General features: G+C 36.1%; 3 protein-coding genes and 3 non-coding genes across 10 annotated transcripts; 4 read left to right on the forward strand and 2 right to left on the reverse strand.

Annotated features, from left to right (window-relative positions):
• The first annotated feature begins 1482 nt into the window (after window positions 1–1482).
• LOC111782186 (E3 ubiquitin-protein ligase AIRP2) lies at window positions 1483–4610 on the forward strand. Of its 2 annotated transcripts, none has more exons than XM_087120038.1 (5): window positions 1483–1640; window positions 3065–3215; window positions 3297–3363; window positions 3455–3689; window positions 4072–4610. In XM_087120038.1, exons 2-5 carry the CDS (start codon window positions 3108–3110, stop codon window positions 4280–4282), a joined length of 621 nt encoding a protein of 206 aa, XP_086976164.1. In that variant the 5' UTR covers window positions 1483–1640; window positions 3065–3107; the 3' UTR covers window positions 4283–4610. The 2 variants fall into 2 exon arrangements, with proteins under 2 accessions (XP_086976164.1, XP_023518773.1); XM_023663005.2 differs by lacking the exon at window positions 1483–1640 and adding an exon at window positions 1653–1851.
• Window positions 4611–5422: 812 nt separating this feature from the next.
• TRNAV-UAC (transfer RNA valine (anticodon UAC)) lies at window positions 5423–5495 on the forward strand. The gene has a single exon. It is a non-coding gene; the product is annotated as a tRNA-Val (tRNA).
• A 564-nt stretch (window positions 5496–6059) lies between these two features.
• Window positions 6060–6221, reverse strand: LOC111782350 (U1 spliceosomal RNA). Its single transcript, XR_002813100.1, has one exon. It is a non-coding gene; the product is annotated as a U1 spliceosomal RNA (small nuclear RNA).
• A 154-nt stretch (window positions 6222–6375) lies between these two features.
• Window positions 6376–6453, forward strand: TRNAV-UAC (transfer RNA valine (anticodon UAC)). Its single transcript has one exon. It is a non-coding gene; the product is annotated as a tRNA-Val (tRNA).
• A 690-nt stretch (window positions 6454–7143) lies between these two features.
• Window positions 7144–10007, reverse strand: LOC111782187 (defensin-like protein). 3 transcript variants are annotated; one of them, XR_002813064.2, is made up of 6 exons: window positions 9772–10006; window positions 9066–9119; window positions 8108–8211; window positions 7855–7893; window positions 7477–7672; window positions 7144–7396 (listed from the first exon to the last, which is right to left on the reverse strand). XR_002813064.2 is itself a non-coding variant. In XM_023663008.2 (6 exons), exons 1-5 carry the CDS (start codon window positions 9845–9847, stop codon window positions 7529–7531), a joined length of 417 nt encoding a protein of 138 aa, XP_023518776.2. In that variant the 5' UTR covers window positions 9848–10007; the 3' UTR covers window positions 7144–7396; window positions 7481–7528. The 3 variants fall into 3 exon arrangements, 2 of the variants coding, with proteins under 2 accessions (XP_023518776.2, XP_023518775.2); XM_023663008.2 differs by having other exon boundaries at window positions 7481–7672; window positions 9772–10007; XM_023663007.2 differs by having other exon boundaries at window positions 7144–7672; window positions 9772–10007.
• Window positions 10008–11553: 1546 nt separating this feature from the next.
• Window positions 11554–18909, forward strand: SDE5 (silencing defective 5). 2 transcript variants are annotated; one of them, XM_023663004.2, is made up of 12 exons: window positions 11558–11753; window positions 12846–13402; window positions 14186–14211; window positions 15177–15254; window positions 16218–16291; window positions 16523–16776; window positions 17153–17235; window positions 17324–17380; window positions 17720–17787; window positions 17866–17975; window positions 18082–18152; window positions 18403–18909. In XM_023663004.2, exons 2-12 carry the CDS (start codon window positions 12847–12849, stop codon window positions 18523–18525), a joined length of 1500 nt encoding a protein of 499 aa, XP_023518772.1. In that variant the 5' UTR covers window positions 11558–11753; window position 12846; the 3' UTR covers window positions 18526–18909. The 2 variants fall into 2 exon arrangements, with proteins under 2 accessions (XP_086976468.1, XP_023518772.1); XM_087120342.1 differs by lacking the exon at window positions 18082–18152 and having other exon boundaries at window positions 11554–11753.
• Window positions 18910–19102: the final 193 nt, after the last annotated feature.

Raw genomic sequence — 19102 nt, forward strand, 5'->3', positions numbered from 1 at the left:
TGATTGTTGATGGTGGTCATTAGAGATGGTCATCGATAGTGTAGTTTGCATCATGTGGTTGTAGTCATCAGAGATAGCTAGTGGTCGTTAACGACTAGTAGTCGTTGCCAAAGGTGGAGGAGCTTGTTGCTAGGTGGTGGTCACTTGAGATAGGTGGTATATAATGGTTGTCTTTAATAGACGACAATAAATATGTAAGAATAGACGACAATAAATATGTAAGAAGTAAAGGAAAAGTATGAAGATATTTGAGTCATTATTATTTATTCCGCCAATTATAAAAATAACTTATTTTAAATGAAAGTATTAATTTTATTTTATTATTGTGACTTTTTTTTCATTGTAGTTAGTATTAGATTATCACGACTCTCCACAATGGTATGGTATCGTCCACTTTGAACATAAGCTCTCGTGGCTTTATTTTGGGCTTCCCAAAAAGCCTCTAATGGAGAAAGTATTATTTGATTATAAATCCACGATCATTCCCTAAATTAGTGGACGTGGGACTTTCATCATTCAACAGTTAGAACAAGTTTAAAAGTATAAGAGAACTGTGATATCCACAACTGAAAACTTGCACAAAATTACTCTAGTTGTCCAAATTGGAACTTAGATACCTAGGACGGGACATTCTTACTCTAACACTGTCGAAGTTCATGTTCAATGAATCTTACTCAATAAGCACAACTCTACACAATGGTATGATGCTGTCCACCAAGGTTGTTGCTGCAATGTCATACCCATCTGAACGGAGCTGCAAGCATTTCATAAGATTATTGGCACTATAATCTCCGACCGAGCAAAGTCTGGACATTTTGGGCTTTGTCGGTGAAACAGAGAAGAGTGAAAGGGAGTTTTGGGAGCTGGGAATTGAAGACAGAATTAAATAATTTCTCTTCACTAATTGTTGAACTAAAATAAAAATTTGGCCGGAAAATAATAATAATAGAGCCAAAATTATAATTTGGGATCTTATAAGAAACAAAATAGACCACACAACCACTACACCAAACATAAAGTTCAAACATTTTTTAAAGAAAATGATTTCTGATGTGTCATGTCACATCACCTAAATTCATCTCTTTAAAAAAAGAGGATATTTAAATATACACTCAAAATAACTTTTTTTCTTTTGAATTAAAAATTAGCCATTGACCCTTTCGGTTCTTTATTTTTTTAATACAATATTTCAGCACTAGTCTATTTTTATTTTTCAATTTTAAAATAATAATTGCTTTTATTTTTCAGATTTTTGAAAAAGAAAAGTATTTTTTAATAAATGAAAAAGTGAAAATGAGAACAAATGGGTAGAATGGTAATTATAGAGGGGGGCAAAGGGCCGGCAGAAATGGATAAGGCCGTTTCCAATAAAACGCGGCGTTTTGCTGATCTTTTCCTTTTTTTCCTTTTTAAATAAATTTATTGCGATTGTCTAATTAATATTTCAAATATTTTATTTCTTCCGACGCTCGCGACGAGCCGTATATCTGCCACGTGTCCCCCCACTATCTGCTTCGCCTTCAAGAGGCACTGCACCGAAGCAACACGAAGGTCTAAAACACACACTCTCCTAGAGGAAAAAAGGAGAGAAGACGGGACTCGCACGCTGCCTACCCACTCCCAGAGAGAGAAATTGAGAGGTTTTTTTTTTTTTTTTTTTTTTTATTCTAATTTCTTCGTGAACGGATTAGGGTTTTTTTTTATTGCTTTTTGGAGGGGAAATTTGAAGGAATTGGTTGCGTTTTGCTTGATTTTTACCCTTTGGGTGGATATGTATGTATCTTCCATGAGAAAGTCGTTCAAGGACTCCCTCAAAGTGCTTGAAGCTGATATTCAGCATGCTAATACTCTGTAAGTGAGCTTTGATTTTTCCTTTTTTTTGGGGGTTTCTCTGTTCTTACAATTTCGTATTTGACTGTCTATTGTAGTTTTTTGCCTGATCACTTTTGGGGTTTTGGCTTCGCCCCCTCAATTTTGCTTGAAATGTAATTTCTGGATTTTGATTTTTAGTACTGTGGATCTTGAAGTTGCTGTTTTTGAGTAATTATATTTGTCAACGATGGTTTATATCTTGGTAAAGACAAGTTTCGTTTCTCTCTGTTTTATGGCTCAATTTCTTGAAGGGTAAATAGTTTGCTCATTTGTCGTTAGATGATTTGTCAATGGTTCCCCACATTGAGTTTTTGGTCATCATTTTCATGAATTGTTCTTTGGTTTATTGGTGATGTGTTTTAGGACCTTCTCTATGCTCTCTGCATCTCACTGTGGTCTTGTTGTACAGATTATGAATAATGATCGACATATTCTTGAACTCGGGAAGCCGATTCTTTGTGTATCTCTCACCTATGAGTCGAATGTATCATTGTTTTGGTTCTCTTTGTGGAATGCCTGTTTTTGCAGTATCAATATCGTGCCTTTTCATTCTATTTTTACAAGTTTGCTATTGTCTTCAACCGATTCTTCTGCTTTTTCATTCTTTTTCGTGCTTTTGTTTTTAAATCTTGCCTTCATTGCCCAAAACCCTTTGCTCTGTTTTGTATAATTTAAGGGATGTCACCTAGTTGTAGTGATCCCTTATGTAAAACCAAACTTGAATTGTATAGTAGTTTCTTTGAGAGACTAGTTTATAACCCATTTAATATCGTTTCTATCTCTCGAGACGTAAGTGCTTTTCTGTAACATTTTTTCACTTATTCCAGAAGCTGCATTTACATTTTGCCGTGTGATAACTCCTTCCTATTTCCTAATAATGAATGAAAAAGGCATACTTCCTTTAAAATTAAATAAAAAATTACTTAGCAACAACAATTTCTTAGTTTTTTTGTTCTTTTTTAATTTTAAGTTGTGAGAAATATGATCTTGTCTAGGAAAGATGAAAATATCCAATATGTCATAGTTTTTTATATTATGAATCATGCTCTGTGCCCAGGCTATGAAAATTGACAGATGAATTAAAAGCTGAAATGTTTGAATGCTTGTGATTTCTTGCAATGCTTGGAGATTCTCAAGATTGCTGGTTTTGTCAGATATCTCAACTTAATGTTTAATTATTCCTGAGTTGTAGGGCATCGGAGTTTCCCGGGGAATATGATGGCCCCTGTCTTCAGATGAGAATATCATACAGTCCTGCTGCTCACTTGTTCCTCTTCCTAGTGCAATGGACAGACTGCCATCTTGCAGGAGCCCTTGGACTGCTGAGAATTTTAATTTACAAGGTTATGTTTGTTGCCTAATCATCCCTAAAATCCATTTATCGTGTTAACATTGCTGAATTCACCACGTATCTTGTGCTGCAGGTCTATGTGGATGGTACGACCACCATGTCCACCAACGAGAGAAAAGCAAGCATCAGGGAATTCTATGGTAGTGTCTGAATTTCGCATTTTCCATCAGATGATTGTTTGGTATATATGTATATTGTGACTGCTGACTTCTTTAACTGTGCTATGATCAGCTGTTATTTACCCGTCTCTATTGCAACTTCAGAGAGGTGTTACCGATACCGAAGATAAAAAGCAGAAGGCTGTCTGCATGGAAAGGTATCGAAGAAGAGATGACGACGAACTTATATGGTCTTCAGATATTGACATTGAACGAGAAGAAGAATGTGGAATATGCATGGAGACTACTAGCAAGGTTGTATTGCCCAACTGCAACCATGCCTTGTGCTTGAAATGTTACCGTGAATGGTACTCTCATCTCTTTTGTTCTTCATTTTCAGTTTTCTCTTTAACTTATTTCACCAGGAGGGATTAATTATGGGTTCTTAAGGCTATCCACAGAGTCCCTTAACAAAATTTTCCTGTACACATTAAGCCTTCTGTTCATCTTTAGTTTAAGATCAAGACAATTAATTGTTTGATACTCTCATCCGATTTGGCATATCTCCGATTTGATTGTCTTGCATGTGGAGTATCATTTGGCATATCTCTTCCAATTAATGCTTCTTCTGATGAATTATAGACTCAGCAGTCAGCTCTTTCTGGACTACCTCTTGAATTGAATCTGTTTTCTACTTTCTACCTTATATCAACTTCTAATAGTTTTATTGTTCTATTGAATGTACTTCAGGCAAACACGTTCCCAGTCCTGCCCATTCTGTCGTGACAGTCTTAAGAGAGTAAATTCTGGCGATCTCTGGGTATTTACTGATAACAGGGACATTGTGGACATGGCGACAGTGACTCGAGAGAATCTGCAAAGGCTTTTCAAGTACATAGACAAACTGCCTTTGATTGTTCCAGACTCCCTCTTCGACACCTACGATACTCATCTAAGATAAGTGATCGGTACATACGTAATCTAATGTCACTTTTTTAGGTAGTTTTTCTCCAAATGAATAGTCCTTTAGGCATGAGAGGTCATGACAAAAGCACTGAAATGCATTCGGCTAAAAAATAGTAAAAGCTAGAGAAGACAAGCCAACTGTTTCTTCCCACCTCCATTTCTGAAGGGGAAAAAACCAGTCTTGAGTTATTGTAGGGCTGGTGTGTTGGGTGGTGAAGTTGATATAGTTTGATTTGAAGTCTTCCATAAAAATTGTATTTAGCACATTTGTATATGTTTGTACATTCTTGATGTTATCTATCAAAGCAGCTTTGAATGCTTTATTTTTCTTTGCAAGTAGGGGAAATTGGAAAAGATCTCTCGAGATTTCTAATGATTTCCTTACCAAATCATTAATAGCAAAAAACAGGTCATGTGATGATAACAGGAAATTGATGGGTTATGAGTGTGATGATGATGGTGATGAACATTCAACCACTTTTCTCTAACATCATCACAGTAAATGGGTTTTTTCTATTTGAATTTTATATGATAATCACATTCCCCTTTGTTCAGCCCCAACTTTGCCTTTTCAAATTCTGCCTATAACTGTTGGCTTGGGATATTTGTCAATCTTCCCATTGGTATGTCCATGTCAAAAATATCGTCTCGAACACTGTCGCTTCTGAAGAGTTGATAGTATCGATATAAGTCATATGGGTCATTTTCCAACTCTTCCTCTATGCTCTTCGGCCTCTTCCTCAAACCAAAGCCTCCAGACTTCTGGGAGTCGGTAACCTGGTTACCCATCCCGACTGCACTTGATATGGATGGATAGATGGTTTCCCATGGGGGGCTGGTAGTCTTTTGCTGATTTGATCCTTTCCACATTTGTTGGAGGAAGGTATGCATCTAATGGCGCTTCATTTCAGAACATTATATCTTCGACATCTACCGGCAGACGTATTCGTACTACGGTCTGGTCTATCGTCTTACATGGAGTGCCACGACTCCCTTCACGCAAAGATATAAAATTTTATTTTTACTAAAATAATACTTTAGTATCCAACTTTCCCAAGTTGTGGTTATATCAGACCTGAGCAGCAACAAATCAAAATTGTGAGTTAAAATATATGGTGGACAACTATATCATCAAGTTGCTGTGGTGTAGTGGTTATCACGTTAGTCTTACACACTAAAGGTCCCCAGTTCGATCCTGGGCAGCAACATCTTTTTGTTGTTTTTTATTTTCCAAAAACCAACCCTGTCTGGACATACCCAACTGTAAGGACAATCCAATTAACCACGTCTTTTAACAGCGCAATTTCATTGAACAGCAGATATGCACTTTCTGCCAAAGAAGAACCAACAGCATGTTGAACATTCATATGCGCCATACTTAGCATCATCAGTCAGTTCCGCCCAAGTGAAAACCACCATGGGAGAATTGTAAATTGGTTCGGCGAGACTCGCATCTGGAGGTAGAGAGATCGAATGCCTGCACGTTATCACCATTGGAAAAAAGTAGAGTATTGGACGATTGAATTCCAAAGAAAGCAATCCATAAATTTACGGTGAAATGAATGATGATGATACAATTGCGTGAAGACTGTGGGGTTGGCAGGGCTATGAGAGGCATAAAAGGACCAGTTGAATAAAGCAAAAAAGCGATTATTATTCTGTAGGGAATAATGGGAGATTGAAATCGAAAAAGATTTAACTTTAGATTAAAAAAAAAAAAAACAAAAAAGACAGATAATAAAAATTGAATAATCAATATTTAACTGTTATGGAAAGGGGCCGCGCGAACGCAGGCCCCCACTACCACAAATTATGACGTAGGCTCTGCCACTTTGGACAGACCTTAGGCGGGCACCCCTCCTAAGTGCAATGGAGGTCACCAACCTAGGCTATGGGCCTCGATGATCACCCAAAAGCCCCGTCCAGGTAAGTATGTGTCAACGAAGCCCGTTGATTTTCTTTTATAGCTCGTGGGTACTTCTCTTCATTTCAGATGTGTCGATGTGGGACAAACTTAAAGTGCATGATAAAGCCAAATTCGTTTATTACATGATAGTAATTTGTAATCATCATGTTGCCCTTCATCAGGTTGCTGTGGTGTAGTGGTTATCACGTTAGTCTTACACACTAAAGGTCCCCAGTTCGATCCTATCCTGGGCAGCAACATTATTTATCTTTTACCTTTTCCTTTTCTTTTTCAGGAAATTTCAGGAAATGCCTTGAGATTGGGTTTAAAATGAAGCGGGCTGCTAGGCTATATTGGGCTCCATCGACAACTTGGGCCATCACAAAAGCCCAAAAGGTCCGCGGTAGCTTTTGGAAGTTGTGAAGTGGTGTATCTTATTTTTGTTCCGGCCGCACCGCACTCAAGTACTAGTATTTGTAGAAGTAGAGCTGCGTGGAATCCATTGAAGTTCGGTGGATTGTAAGACATGGCGGCAAAGGGGACGGTCACTGGCTTGGGTTTCAGCACTCGAAAGGCAGGATGGTTAGCGGCCACACCCTCGAGCTGTTCAACGCTATCAGCTTCCGATTAAATTTGCGAGTAGCGGACCGCATAAGGATAGGCCAGCCCACTGCATGGCAAGCCAAGGATTCAGAGATTTTGAAGATTTTTAACTATTGCTATGGCTGTGGGACATGATTTTGTACCGAAATAGGTTGTGGCTAGAGGTTTGACATGTTAGAAGGCTACTCCATGGGCTTCCTCTCGGGAATAATGCAATCTTATGACTGCGTTTTCTTCATATAATTCCAAAGAACTATGGAATTTTATTGAATGTAATTTTATTCTCTCGTCATTGGCACAAAATTCTTTTCTCCTACAAACCTGAATATACTTTTACGAGCTCAGTGTAAATGCAAAGAAGTAACAGATTCCCTATAATGTAATATCATTTCACAAAATTCGCTGACTTTTGAAGCCAGAGCAATGGACAGTACAACATAGAAATCAGCAACTCTCAGCATACGGGACAAATATCTATGTCAGGAACCCAAGTTTTTTCACACAAGGAAGGATTGCACTATCCAGCGAGTGTCGTAATATATAATCCAACAGACTAATGAAGCTCGTGCGTTGGAGAAGATAGCAACGGTAGACGTAAGCCTGCATTCGAATTGAGGTTGCTGGTTAGATCGATTTCAGAGAACGTTAAGAGGTTACAAGACAACTAGAACCTAGCTGACCGACTATAATTTTCTTGAGGCATGCTCCCTCATTTATCTGCATTTTTTGTTGCTATGCAGAAGTGCTTGGTAAATCTTCATTTATGGCAACAGGTTCAGTGATTGGAGGTCGTGGCGCTGGTTTCGAAACAATGGGCACTGGTTTCACGGGCCTGTTTGCTTGAATTTTGTCAGCTGTCCCAGAATCGACATCAAACTGATCATGAAAAGAAATGGCATCAAGTCAACTAAAACTGCATCAAGAACATTAGAAATTGTTGAGAGTCCTTCATCCCTATGACAATTTGATACGTGATACCAAAGGACTTCACACAACTACTTTTCGCTGGATGCGTGTAAAAGTTATCAGAAGCTTAATACTAATAAGATCAGACAAACCTTAAAGCCGCAACCAGATGCACATGCATGAAAACATTCCTGTGAGCAGCAAAGAGTCAGATCGAAAAGAAAGTAAAACGAACACATTGGCTAAAACAAATATGAATTAACTTAATATCTTCCAAGTTCACAAATATTGGAGCAGGGTGGGAGACGGGTAGTTAAACGTTGCACGTGATTAGTCTAAACTTGATAGACGTCGAAATCATCAGAGTAAGAAATTCTAGAAAATAACACCATGTTGATTAAGTACCTCTGAGTAACTGGCAGACCCAGGAGATCGGTCAATGTAAGCACTCCACTGGTGGTCCTTAAATACAGGATCCTTATAGCATATCTCAGTGCATTCCTCCAAGCCTTAAGATTCAACAACACCAACTAATATTAAGAGTTACAATTTATATATCAAGGTCACGATTAAACTCCACGACCAGATTTAAGTCTTGCAAAGACCAACAAAACAGAAAAACCAGACAAAAACCAAAATGCTATTAGCTTGAGGGTTTGGAGAGACATTCGACACTTCTGTTCATTGTTTCAATGCATTGGAAAATCAAAATGGAAGCAGACAAAATATTGTCTGGACAAATAACTTTCTGTCTATACATACGTGTTGCTGAAATTAACTAAAGAAAGCTGTAGGCAGATTCAACATTGCTAAACACAGTGCCTAGAATTCACATCCAAGGAAGCTAACCAACAGAGCATTCGGATATAATGACGAGTCACTGGTAGAAACTAGAACATGACCATGAAAATCTCAGATTGTATGTTCTAACTTGCAAGTAAGAAACTATAACAGCCCAAGCCCACCGCTAGTAGATGTTGTCCGTTTTGGCCTATTACATATCGCCGTCAGCTTCACGGTTAAAACGTGTCTGCTAGGGAGAGGTTTCCATACACTTATAAGAAATGTTTCGTTCCCCTCTCCAACCAATGTGAGATCTCAAAATCCACCCCTCTTGGGGGCCAGCGTCCTCGCTGGCACAACACCCAGTGTCCGTTTTGGCCCGTAACGTATCGCCATCAGCCTCACGATTTTAAAACGCCTATACTAGAGAGAGGTTTCCACACCCTTAGAAGGAATGCTTCGTTCCCCTCTCCAACTGATGTGGGATCTCACAAAAACCATGAAAATCACATCTAGAAGATACTTATAGTGAACTGAAGACATGAAAGAAGAGAAAGAAGAAGGAAAGAATATCACTTACATTCTTCCCAGGCATCTCCATCAGCATCACACCCCTTTTTGCAAAATACCCGCCCTACATTCAAACCATTGAGAATATGCACAACGAGTATTATCAGACTACCCAAATTCAGACATAAACAAAACTAATGTTGTAATCTCCCTGTCAGCAATTATAACGACGTCATCTTAGTATCAGATTCCAAAGGATCCCACAAGAAACTAACCATCTTCGTTCGTAGGTAAACACTATTCGCTGCCAAAGTCAAATAGATTAGCATCCTGACAGGACGCCCAAAATCCATATCACAAATACAATTCATACAATCTCAAATTTCCGATACGAAACATGGGATTAAAGTATATCCTTCGACAATCGTTTACTTGAACAAATGGGGGCATTCCCCGTCAACAGTTTCATCAAAATACTATTTCCAGGAAAAATCATGTCTAATAAAACAACTAATGAACCAATCAGACGCAGGGAATTCAACGATTCGCCGTGATGTTTTGCAATCGACGAGTAATAGAACACGGATGTACATCGACGTGCGTTTCCAGCTAAACATTAAGAAGGTTTCACAGCTAACAAAGCAAATCGCAACCATTTTAGGACATGGCTAACAAAATCAAAACAAGAAACCGAACATTTTCGAAAAACATATAGCAATTGTAGGAAGGGCGAAGAGAGAAAATGCTGTAAAAATGGGAGATGAAGAAGGTCGTACATGGAATCTTGGTGAGGGCTGCGTATTTCTGCGTGCATTGGTTTCCACAAGGAGACGACCATTGTTGCGGTATCATCGTATAACACACAGCTTCCTCAAAAGTTCAAATCTCCCCCCTCTCTGCCGATTGTTTTCTTCTTCCCTGTTCGTGAGGTTAAGGAGGGGGCAAAAAGAGATGAAGCTGCAGCTGAGGAGCATGGTGGAATGGTGGACCAGATCTTTCGATCGCTTGATAATGGTTGAATTGTCTCGAGATCTCGCGTTGTCCGAAATTTATTTTTCATTATTTTGATCATATATTTTTTCTTACATTCATCTTACACGACATTTAAACCTAAATGTCGTACAATACTAACAAAAATTAATATTAAATGTTGTACAAAAAAATAAAAGTTCAGGTCAATGCTAAAAAAAAAACAAGGAAATTTTTGAATAAAATCCATCAAAATAATAATATTATTCTTGCAAAGTAAATATGACATTAAATTCAAACATGAAATTTCTCACACGTTTAATTTGATTAATTAGTCCATTAACTTTATTAATGGTTGCAATCGTGTCTCTTAACTTTGTTAAGTATTACAATCACATATATTTTTACTCTTAATTCGATCGATTATTCTTCTATATTTGATTTAATAGTGTAATCTGCTAATGTAATTGGTTAAATATTACAATTGACCCTTTTAGTCGGTTGTTATGATGTGTAACACTTACATAATATAAATATCTATTGGCAATAATTAACAAAATACGAGAGACTGCTTAATCAAATTACAAATTTGAAAGGGTGCACTCGTTCTAATGCTACACAATATGCTAATACTTTTTATTTATTTATTTATTAAAATAACAATATTGATATTGACGTTTATACATTAGTCATCTATTTAATATCAATAATCGATGAATACAATATTATAAAATAACCGGCCACTACTTTATGATATTAAATGTTAAAATCAATTCATATAACACGAAGATTCATCCGATCATAATAGATTATTTATATTAAATCATAAAAATTAATTAGAATAATTTACTCATTGTTGCAATTTTTTGAGATAATAGTATTTTTTTACAATAATTGTGCCAATTATTTAAGAATATTTGTTTCTAATTTAACCTATATTAAACTATAAAAGATCATTTTATATTTTTTTAAATCTAGAGAAAGGCAAATGTTTCTCTAAAATTGAAATTTCATAAAAGTTAATAAATATTACCAATTTAACCTTCATATAAATACATTACAAAAATTCAGTTGATGAAATTTATAAACATACACATATTAGAAATTTGATGAGCACCTTAGAGATAAATTAAACTAAAATAGAATTTTTGTTGAACTTAATTAAAAAAAAAAAACCTTTTTAAGTTAAAATTACTAATAAATTTTACTACAATTACGGTGTTTAATTTGATCATTTAGGCTTAGGATTTTGTTATTTGTTTTTTTAATTGATTTTCAAAGATTTGTATTATTTTTATGAATGGTTTATTTTATAATTACAACATATTAGTTTCAAACATGATTTAAAAAATTTGGATTTTATTTTTCTAAAAACATGCGAAACAAAAACCATTATATTTCAATATTTTTTTACTATTAAAAAAATGGCATATAATTTACTGAAATGATTTTTGGCATAAATAAGGTCACTATCATTGAAAACAGAAAACGGTTTAATCATGACCATTTAGGAAAGGAAATTGAAATTTTATTTAAACCATTATTGATTGAAATAAAAAATAATTTATTTTAATGCCCAAAAGAATAGGAATACGGACGCGCCGCGCGTGGAAGAATAAAATGTAAACTTCTCCCTGAAGGGAGCCCATCGAGGCGCCGAAAATCAATTCGATTATCCTTTTGTTCCAATCATTTTGTTTAATGTTTATTCAAGCCACTCGGTACTCAGTAGTATTCCAGTTCTCATTGCCTTTGCCGGAGACATTGCTTCATCCAACTCCTAATCTATGTCAGTTCTTTTCGAAGATTTTATTTTTGTTTATGTTTATCCATATAGAGCTGTGGGTCGAATGATCCTTTTTCTGTTTTTGATTTCATTTCATTTTTCTTCCGAGGAATGTCGGCTTTGTTTGAAGCTTGAGTTTTTCCCTGGTGGAATTTTGTTCATGTTTGATTCTGGCTTCTTTAACTTCTGCATTTGACCGGAAATCAGTATTTTCTTCGACATTTTGATTCTGTTGGTTCTAAGTAGTTTTCCTTTTCGTTTCTTTTAGATTCTTCCGATTCTTTATTTGGTTTTGATTTATGCGTGAGCTTGCACGGTCTTCTTCATAACACCAATAAGTGTATGTAAGAGAGATGGAAGAGTGAGATCGAGTCTTGTCATTTCCATAATTTCTGGATATATGTAGATGAACTGGTAATTTCTTCTCAGGAGTGTTAGGAACAACTAACCTCCACAATAGTATTATATTATCCACTTTGAGTATAATCTCTCATCGCTTTGATTTTGGTTTCCCCGAAAGGTCTCATGTCAGTGGAGATAATATTCCTTACCATGATCAACCCCTTAATTAGCGGATGTGGGACTCCCCTCCCAACAATAGTGAGATGCTCCAACTTTTAAGAATGCAGGCCTTGTGTTGAAAAGATGCTGTCGGATAGATATAATGAACATCCATTCTTTGAGTCATAGCAAATTCGCCACCCATTTGGTTTTGAGTATTGCAGGGTCAACTTTGAGTCTAATGACGTAGAAAACAAAAAGATCTTACATGTACGACAAAGAATGACAATTCCTATAAATTTGAATCATCCAATAGTTTCTACTGTCTCATTTTCTCCGTTTCTGGCAGTTTTATCACTGGTTTAATTGATGGATCTACGATGTCCCGTAACCTTTACCATTTAATCCTTTATTTGGGACATGCCGTTATTATTATTATGATTCGTTTTAAACATTGCTATCATTATGATGTTATTGAAACGCATTTCCTTGGTTAATGGAAATAATTTGACTTTTTGAGTTCTAATTTTTGACAAGTTGGCTATTGTAGAAATGTATTTGATCTTTCCTTTCTACTTTCTATGTTTTGAAAAGAATGACAGGGAAGGAAACATGTGGAGTGAATGGATCAAAATGTGTGGAGGAGGACACCATGCTGAAGTCTTTGTTTGATGCCTTTGGTTCTGCATTTTCACTTAATGAGATAGCTTCTGCCTATTTGAAGGCTGGCTATAACGCAGACTTGGCGGGTGAAATCCTGTTTCAAATGCAGGGAAGCACCTCTAGCTCCGCATCCAACGGTGAGTTAGGAAATGGAGATAATTTGGGTCAGTATAAAGTGCTTGAGAAGTCGTATCAGGTCAAAGGGAACCAGAAAACAGGAAAGTCAAAGGTCCAGCCTTTTTCAGCAGGCACAGTTTCTAACGTTATTGGTAAAGAGTATGCTCGTTCCAAGCCATCAGCAAATAATATTACCAAGGTATACAAACCGGTAAAGGTGGGGGTAAAGGCTTTGCATGAATCTCCAAGTGAAGGAGACTGTACAGGCATACCTAGTGACTTCCACCTGCATCATGATATGGAAGATTTTCTCTTCAAAATGCTTGGTGACGGGTTCAAGTTGAAAAGGGAAGTGATTCGAGAAGTTCTTGGTAGGCTGTTATCTTTATCTTTTCCAGTCATCTACAATTGTAGCTTTTAAGTATCAACTCATTGGAAAGTAACTAGATATCTTTTGTTTGTCTTGAAGAAACTGTCCTATTATGATTGCTTATGTTTCTGAGAAGTTTGTTCTGTTGATCTAGTAGGCTAAATTTTTTTTATTGCCGGTGCAAAATTGGTTAACCTTGCTCGTATTATGTGCTCAAAGATCATGAAAGTTTAGTTGTGCGTGAAGACTTTTAGAATCAATTGGCGTCTTTAGAATCACGTTAAAAGTTTGCGGGTCAGAACTTTACAATGACTAATATAATTTATCTGTCATATATTTGTCCCAAGTATAAATGGACTTTTGGCCTTTTGAACCGTAAGGGATATTGAAATGGTGTCAATGAAATATTTCTGAACTCTCTACTTTGGTAGTTTTAAGTCACACTTGTTTTCTTGTGTCATCTCAACTTTAAGCACTGTGAAGACTTAGGAACTTCGTTATTTAGCATCTTCAATAGAAAATCCATGAACCAAGGGCAGCCATGCCGTGCTTTCAGTATTTGCACAGCCAGCCTAACGAAGGAAAGTTGTTGAAGGCAACTTGATTTGAGAAAAGAAAATTATTTCAGTATATATAAGCCTTAGAAGAGAGTTTAAAATAAATAATAATAGTATAAAAATTGCTATCTATTGCAATAGAGTCGTATATTTATTGTGTTGTTTGTAGTTGACTAGTATTACTATCGAACTCTAACCAGTTAATAGGACTTTTATTCTTACTGCAGGTAGTTGTGGATATGATATGAAAAAGGTACGCAAAATGCCAGTTTTAATGACTTTTCCTGTCTCTGATGGTTTTCAAGAATTGCAGTTCTGCACGGAGTCTATCTTCTCTTTATGGCCTTCAGCAGTTTTTTTTTTTTCTCTTTCTCTCGCTAATTGGATGTCATGACTTCTTGAAATTTATTGCCCACCTTTATTTCTTATTTAGTTAAAATTTGTGTTGCAGATGCTTTTCTTATTACGCCCTTCAGCAGATTTCCTTTAACAAATTTTTTTAAAGTACATTTTATAACTCTTTCTCTCGGTTATTTGATATGTCATGTCTTGAACTTTATTGCCTATCTTGATTACTTAGTTAGTTAAAATCTGGGAAATGTTTAATCCAAGAAATTAGTTGGACAAATTAATTAATTGATTTGAAATGATGCATATTAACCTGATCCTGGAAGGGTTTTGGGGTAAGTTCTAATTGTATCTTGGTGGGGCATGGTGGCCATAGCCAGTAAGCATAGGTATCAAATGGCTTTCCACGGCAGCTAAGGCTGTGAATACCTATGATGGGGGTGAGATCTTAAATTTAGAAAGATTGAAGTTCATAATTTGCACATCTTCATCGTAATCTATAATGACATCTGAGATAATGTCTTATTTAAAAATATAAGCACATGCTGCCACATACCTCCATGTTTTGAAGAGACTTGCCTACTGAATCGTTGCATTTAGTTTTGTGTGATGATAAAATCATTGTGAAAGTTACATAATTTCTCTGTTTTTCATAAAAATGAAATCATTTTGCAAGTTCTACGTGATGATTCAATCATCTTGCATCTTCCAGAAAATATCTGCTCTCTAACATCATCATGAGAAGACATGCGTTTTGCATTTTGCATTTTGCTTCTTGATTGTATTGTAGCAAGAGATTTTACCATTAAGACGTTTGCCAACTTATGATTACAAGTAAGACTTCTCAAGGATATCTTTTTGAGCTTTCAGAGCATGGAGATTTTGCTTAATCGGTCAATAACACCAGTGGATGAAAGACTTGGTTCTGGAAAAAATTCCACTGACATGGTTAGTATGACTTGAGTACTTGTTTTCACATAGCAAATACTGTGAATAGTCGTTATACTCGTGAAATCTTTGTAGTTTTGTTGCTGGTTAGAATTATGGTGGAATTTTCTATAATAATTTATAAGTTATATCGTTATTTGAATGGTTTTATGAGATAGATAAATCTATGATGTGTTAATTTCCTTCAGTTTTGAATACTCTTGAATTGTGTTAAAGCCTCCAACGATTCCATTTTCTCTCAAAATCATCGTTTTCAAAGTGAACTTGAGTGGATCCCATGTGTCTATGGCTAGCACCTTTACTAAGACAGACTTACCTCCTGCATGCCCAAACTCCTTTTGGAACCTCGACTTTGGAGGTTAAGGTCTAGGGCCTTATCTGGCCATTTATCAAACCTATATTTGTCCCTTGTGTCGACGTTGTTACCTCTGTCTCGCTTATGCCTCACCTTGGATTCAATGCACACATTATATGGTGTGTTGAATGATGCATCATCCTCCTTGGTCGCGTCATGACACTCGTCTATCTTGGTCCTCACGTGACCGGATGGACGCTACTTAAGGGTCACAACCTAATCTCTTCATAGTTATCGTTCTCGACGACTTTCTCGGAGGCCAATCGCTCCATGAATTGTGACACCCCTCACCTCCAATTCAACAGACAAGAAACTTGTTCTCTTTGAATGCATCATTTAGAAAACATTGTCTTTAACTTCGTAGACTGTTTTAAACTTTTTTTTATTATTTTTTTTTTTAAAAAAAATTGGTACATTTTTTTTTTTAAATTCTAAGCAATACTATAAGCCATTGTTGCGAGTTATATTTTTACCTTTCGTAAATGGAAAGGTTTTGGTGGGTAGGACTGATTTTTAGATTCTTTTTCGTAAATTCACGGAAATAAAGTTGTTGCTGTTCTTTGGAATGTGTTTTCTTTCTTTATTACCCGATTGTTATCCTTTTGCAGACTGTAGCTTCGTGTTCAAGATCAGATTTAATTTCACGTCAGAGAAATAAGCCAGAAAACCATTATCTTGGAGGGTAAATATCTTTCTTAGTCTGTTCCCTCATTATCCCAATTTCAATTTGGTAGCTTTGCGTCAGTGTTAAGAGTAGAGAGATGACTATTGTTTTTCATATTTTTTTAGAACAAATATTATGTTCAGGATTTTCCTTGATATTCTAGTAGTCTGGATAATACCTCTTAATGTACAAAGTTACCTTGTTATTTGTTCATGAGCTCTAAATTAATGTTAATTTCTGGTCATCCAGGAATGGAAATATAGCATCAAGCAAAAAAGACATGGAGTTAACTAACCGGGAGAAGGCCAGAATTGACCTTCAAAAGGAGGTTTTGACTGCTTTATTTAATGCTTCTGAGGAACCAGAAGAGGAGTTACCAAGAAGAACAGTACCAAGAATGAAGCAGTCTAGAGCACGTGATTGGTTGCTGAGTGAACCATTCAAAGACATGGAGGCAGAGTCCGAGAAGCGTGTGGAGTACGAGGAGAAGCCTAGTCTGGATGGTAACTACAGAGTCATCATAGTTAACATTTACTTATGGGGTCATAGAAGAGTCAAGAATTGGCTGTGAATACTGATGAAAATAGATTAGCAATGTTAATCGTTTACCTTCTGAACTCACAGCATTCTATTATCTTATAATTCAAATGTTCAAATGGTTAAAGTCTCTTTTCAACGGTATCATTGATTGTATAAGTAAATTACTAAAGTTTATAACCGGCACAAGTGCTCTAACTGCACAGTTCAAGAAGTACTGAATAGTCCTGTTAAAAAATTATTCTATGAATGTTACTGATACTGGTTTGAGATCATTTCTATATGTTTTTATTTGTCATTTTGGCCATTATTTTTGATCCGACAGTGCACTTCCAATTGCAGATGAGGCTGCGGAAAGTAACTACCAACTTCTTCGTAAAGCTGTCAGGGAGTACCGGGGCACAATGAAGGAATATTATGCAGCGGTAGGTGGTTCTTGTGCCTTGTTTTGACTTCAAAAACTTAATTCCAGTGTCATTCGGATCATTTCTAAGATGAGAAATTTGTTTGTAGGGCATAGATGCATTTGCTAAAGGGGATTCTGTTCGAGCAGCCAAACTCATAGATGAGGTAATGGGGTAGTGTTTATTATCTTGTATTTCTCCTTTTCTTTTATTTTTTAAAATAAGTAACTGAGATTGCAAAAAGAAAAGGGAGAAAGAAATTACCCCACAAACGCCCCTAGGCCAAAGGATTATAGAAAGCTTTCCCATTTGTAGCTGTAAAAAACTGCATATTACAAAAGAAAAGCCCATTTCTCCAAGGAATCTTATTTTCATGTGTTATTGAGATTAGAGCCACCATTCAACATGATGATGTTGGCAGTTATAACATAGCATCAAAACTAAATCACATTTGGATGTTAACAATATCAAACTCATGTTCCTATGATATATATGCATGAGGTAGGGGCACTTTTTTCATAAAAAGGCTCAAGAAGCAGATGAACAATCAAGTCAGTTGCTTTTTGAACCCAGGTTGGTGGTTATGGTCTTCACAAGTATGCCTTTTCAACTGTTGTAATTAAATTTCTGGCTCACTTTTCCTGTAAGCAGAAATGCAGATACTGAAGACGATGAAATGTTGCTTGATTTGCATGACATTGGTGGCAAGGAGGCAGTGAGAGTTTTGAAGTCTCAAATTTCTTCACTCTCTGGGATCCCATGTGAGTTCCTCTGTTCTTTTTTCTTTTCTTTTTTAATTTCCAGCCCATAATTACCTTTCTAGTTGTTCATATCATATCTTCATACAACTGTTTGTTTACTGATCAGCAATCAAACATCTTAAAGTAATTTTTGGGGCAGATGATAAAGATACCTCAAAACGGTCATGCCGACGTTTGGTAAGAACTTAAAAGTTTTATTCAACTAGGTACAATGGTGCTAGACTCTGCCAGTAGAGGGTTTCAATAGTTACTCTCTACTCTATAAGAATCTATAGTTCAACTAGTTAAATCATATATCATCGATCAAGATCAAATGTAGTTTGATCCATACTTTTGAAATCTAGCTAGATTACGAAGTTTCATCTAAGCTCGGTATGTATTGTGATGTTCCTTTTCTTTTTTGGTCCTTTTTCTTTTTTGGAAAAAGGTTATGAAGCTATTGGAGAAAGAGTCAATTCAGTGGACCGAGGAAGAAAATGGGAGCTCCATTGTAATTCGGTTGGATACTATTGACCGAACAGTACTAAGTTTCGTGAAAAGAATGCATTGAGAACAAATGAGGGCAACAAAGGAAAATGGATAGAACTCAAAACAGGAAATCCATTGAAGATAGAACTTAAATTGCATCAGGGCAAAACACCCTTGTATTTGTGTTTTTTTAATCTTATATTCACATCCCTGAGTGTATGTTTTGGTGTGTATGGAGCTTGAGATTTGAGGCCACATCATTGGGGAGAGAAACCTTGAAGAAAATCAAAGCTTTTGTGATTCTTGGAACTCGCTTAAGGAAACTAGTTTGTGTAAACTGTAAAGCCAAGTCATGTATCCTGAAATGGCTTTTAGGTTGCTAGTTATGAAGCTATAGTAATACACTTTAGACACACCAGCTCCAAACTTACCTTATTATAGTGCATGTCATATTTTGCCTTCAAAATGACTGTCATATGATGATTTAATTTGATCCCGTTAAATGTTAGGTTTCTTTTTTCTTGAACAATTCTCATTGGAGATCGAACTAGAAATGATAATTGATGGTTTACCTGTTGAACGGTGCTCGAATTAAGATTTAGATTTTAATTTTAATAAATTTATGAAAGATTATCTTAAATAATTATCATTATAGAAAT

The sequence above is a fragment of the Cucurbita pepo genome, chromosome 19 (genome assembly GCF_057944985.1).
Source record: "Cucurbita pepo subsp. pepo isolate OVF chromosome 19, ASM5794498v1, whole genome shotgun sequence".
Taxonomy (NCBI): domain Eukaryota; kingdom Viridiplantae; phylum Streptophyta; class Magnoliopsida; order Cucurbitales; family Cucurbitaceae; genus Cucurbita; species Cucurbita pepo.

Bases quoted from the DNA above. Each gene is read 5' to 3' on its own strand.
- LOC111782186 (XM_023663005.2), top strand. From the start codon at position 1,772: ATGTATGTATCTTCCATGAGAAAGTCGTTCAAGGACTCCCTCAAAGTG. The intron at 3,216-3,296 runs GTTATGTTTGTT...CTTGTGCTGCAG, and splicing joins TGAGAATTTTAATTTACAAG to GTCTATGTGGATGGTACGAC. The intron at 3,690-4,071 runs GTACTCTCATCT...AATGTACTTCAG, and splicing joins TTGAAATGTTACCGTGAATG to GCAAACACGTTCCCAGTCCT.
- LOC111782187 (XM_023663008.2), bottom strand. From the start codon at position 9,847: ATGATACCGCAACAATGGTCGTCTCCTTGTGGAAACCAATGCACGCAG. The intron at 9,120-9,771 runs GTACGACCTTCT...GTTTGAATGTAG, and splicing joins AGCCCTCACCAAGATTCCAT to GGCGGGTATTTTGCAAAAAG. The intron at 7,673-7,854 runs GTTTGTCTGATC...TTTCATGATCAG, and splicing joins CATCTGGTTGCGGCTTTAAG to TTTGATGTCGATTCTGGGAC.
- SDE5 (XM_023663004.2), top strand. From the start codon at position 12,847: ATGACAGGGAAGGAAACATGTGGAGTGAATGGATCAAAATGTGTGGAG. The intron at 15,255-16,217 runs GTTAGTATGACT...ATCCTTTTGCAG, and splicing joins GAAAAAATTCCACTGACATG to ACTGTAGCTTCGTGTTCAAG. The intron at 17,381-17,719 runs GTAATGGGGTAG...TGCATGAGGTAG, and splicing joins CAGCCAAACTCATAGATGAG to GGGCACTTTTTTCATAAAAA.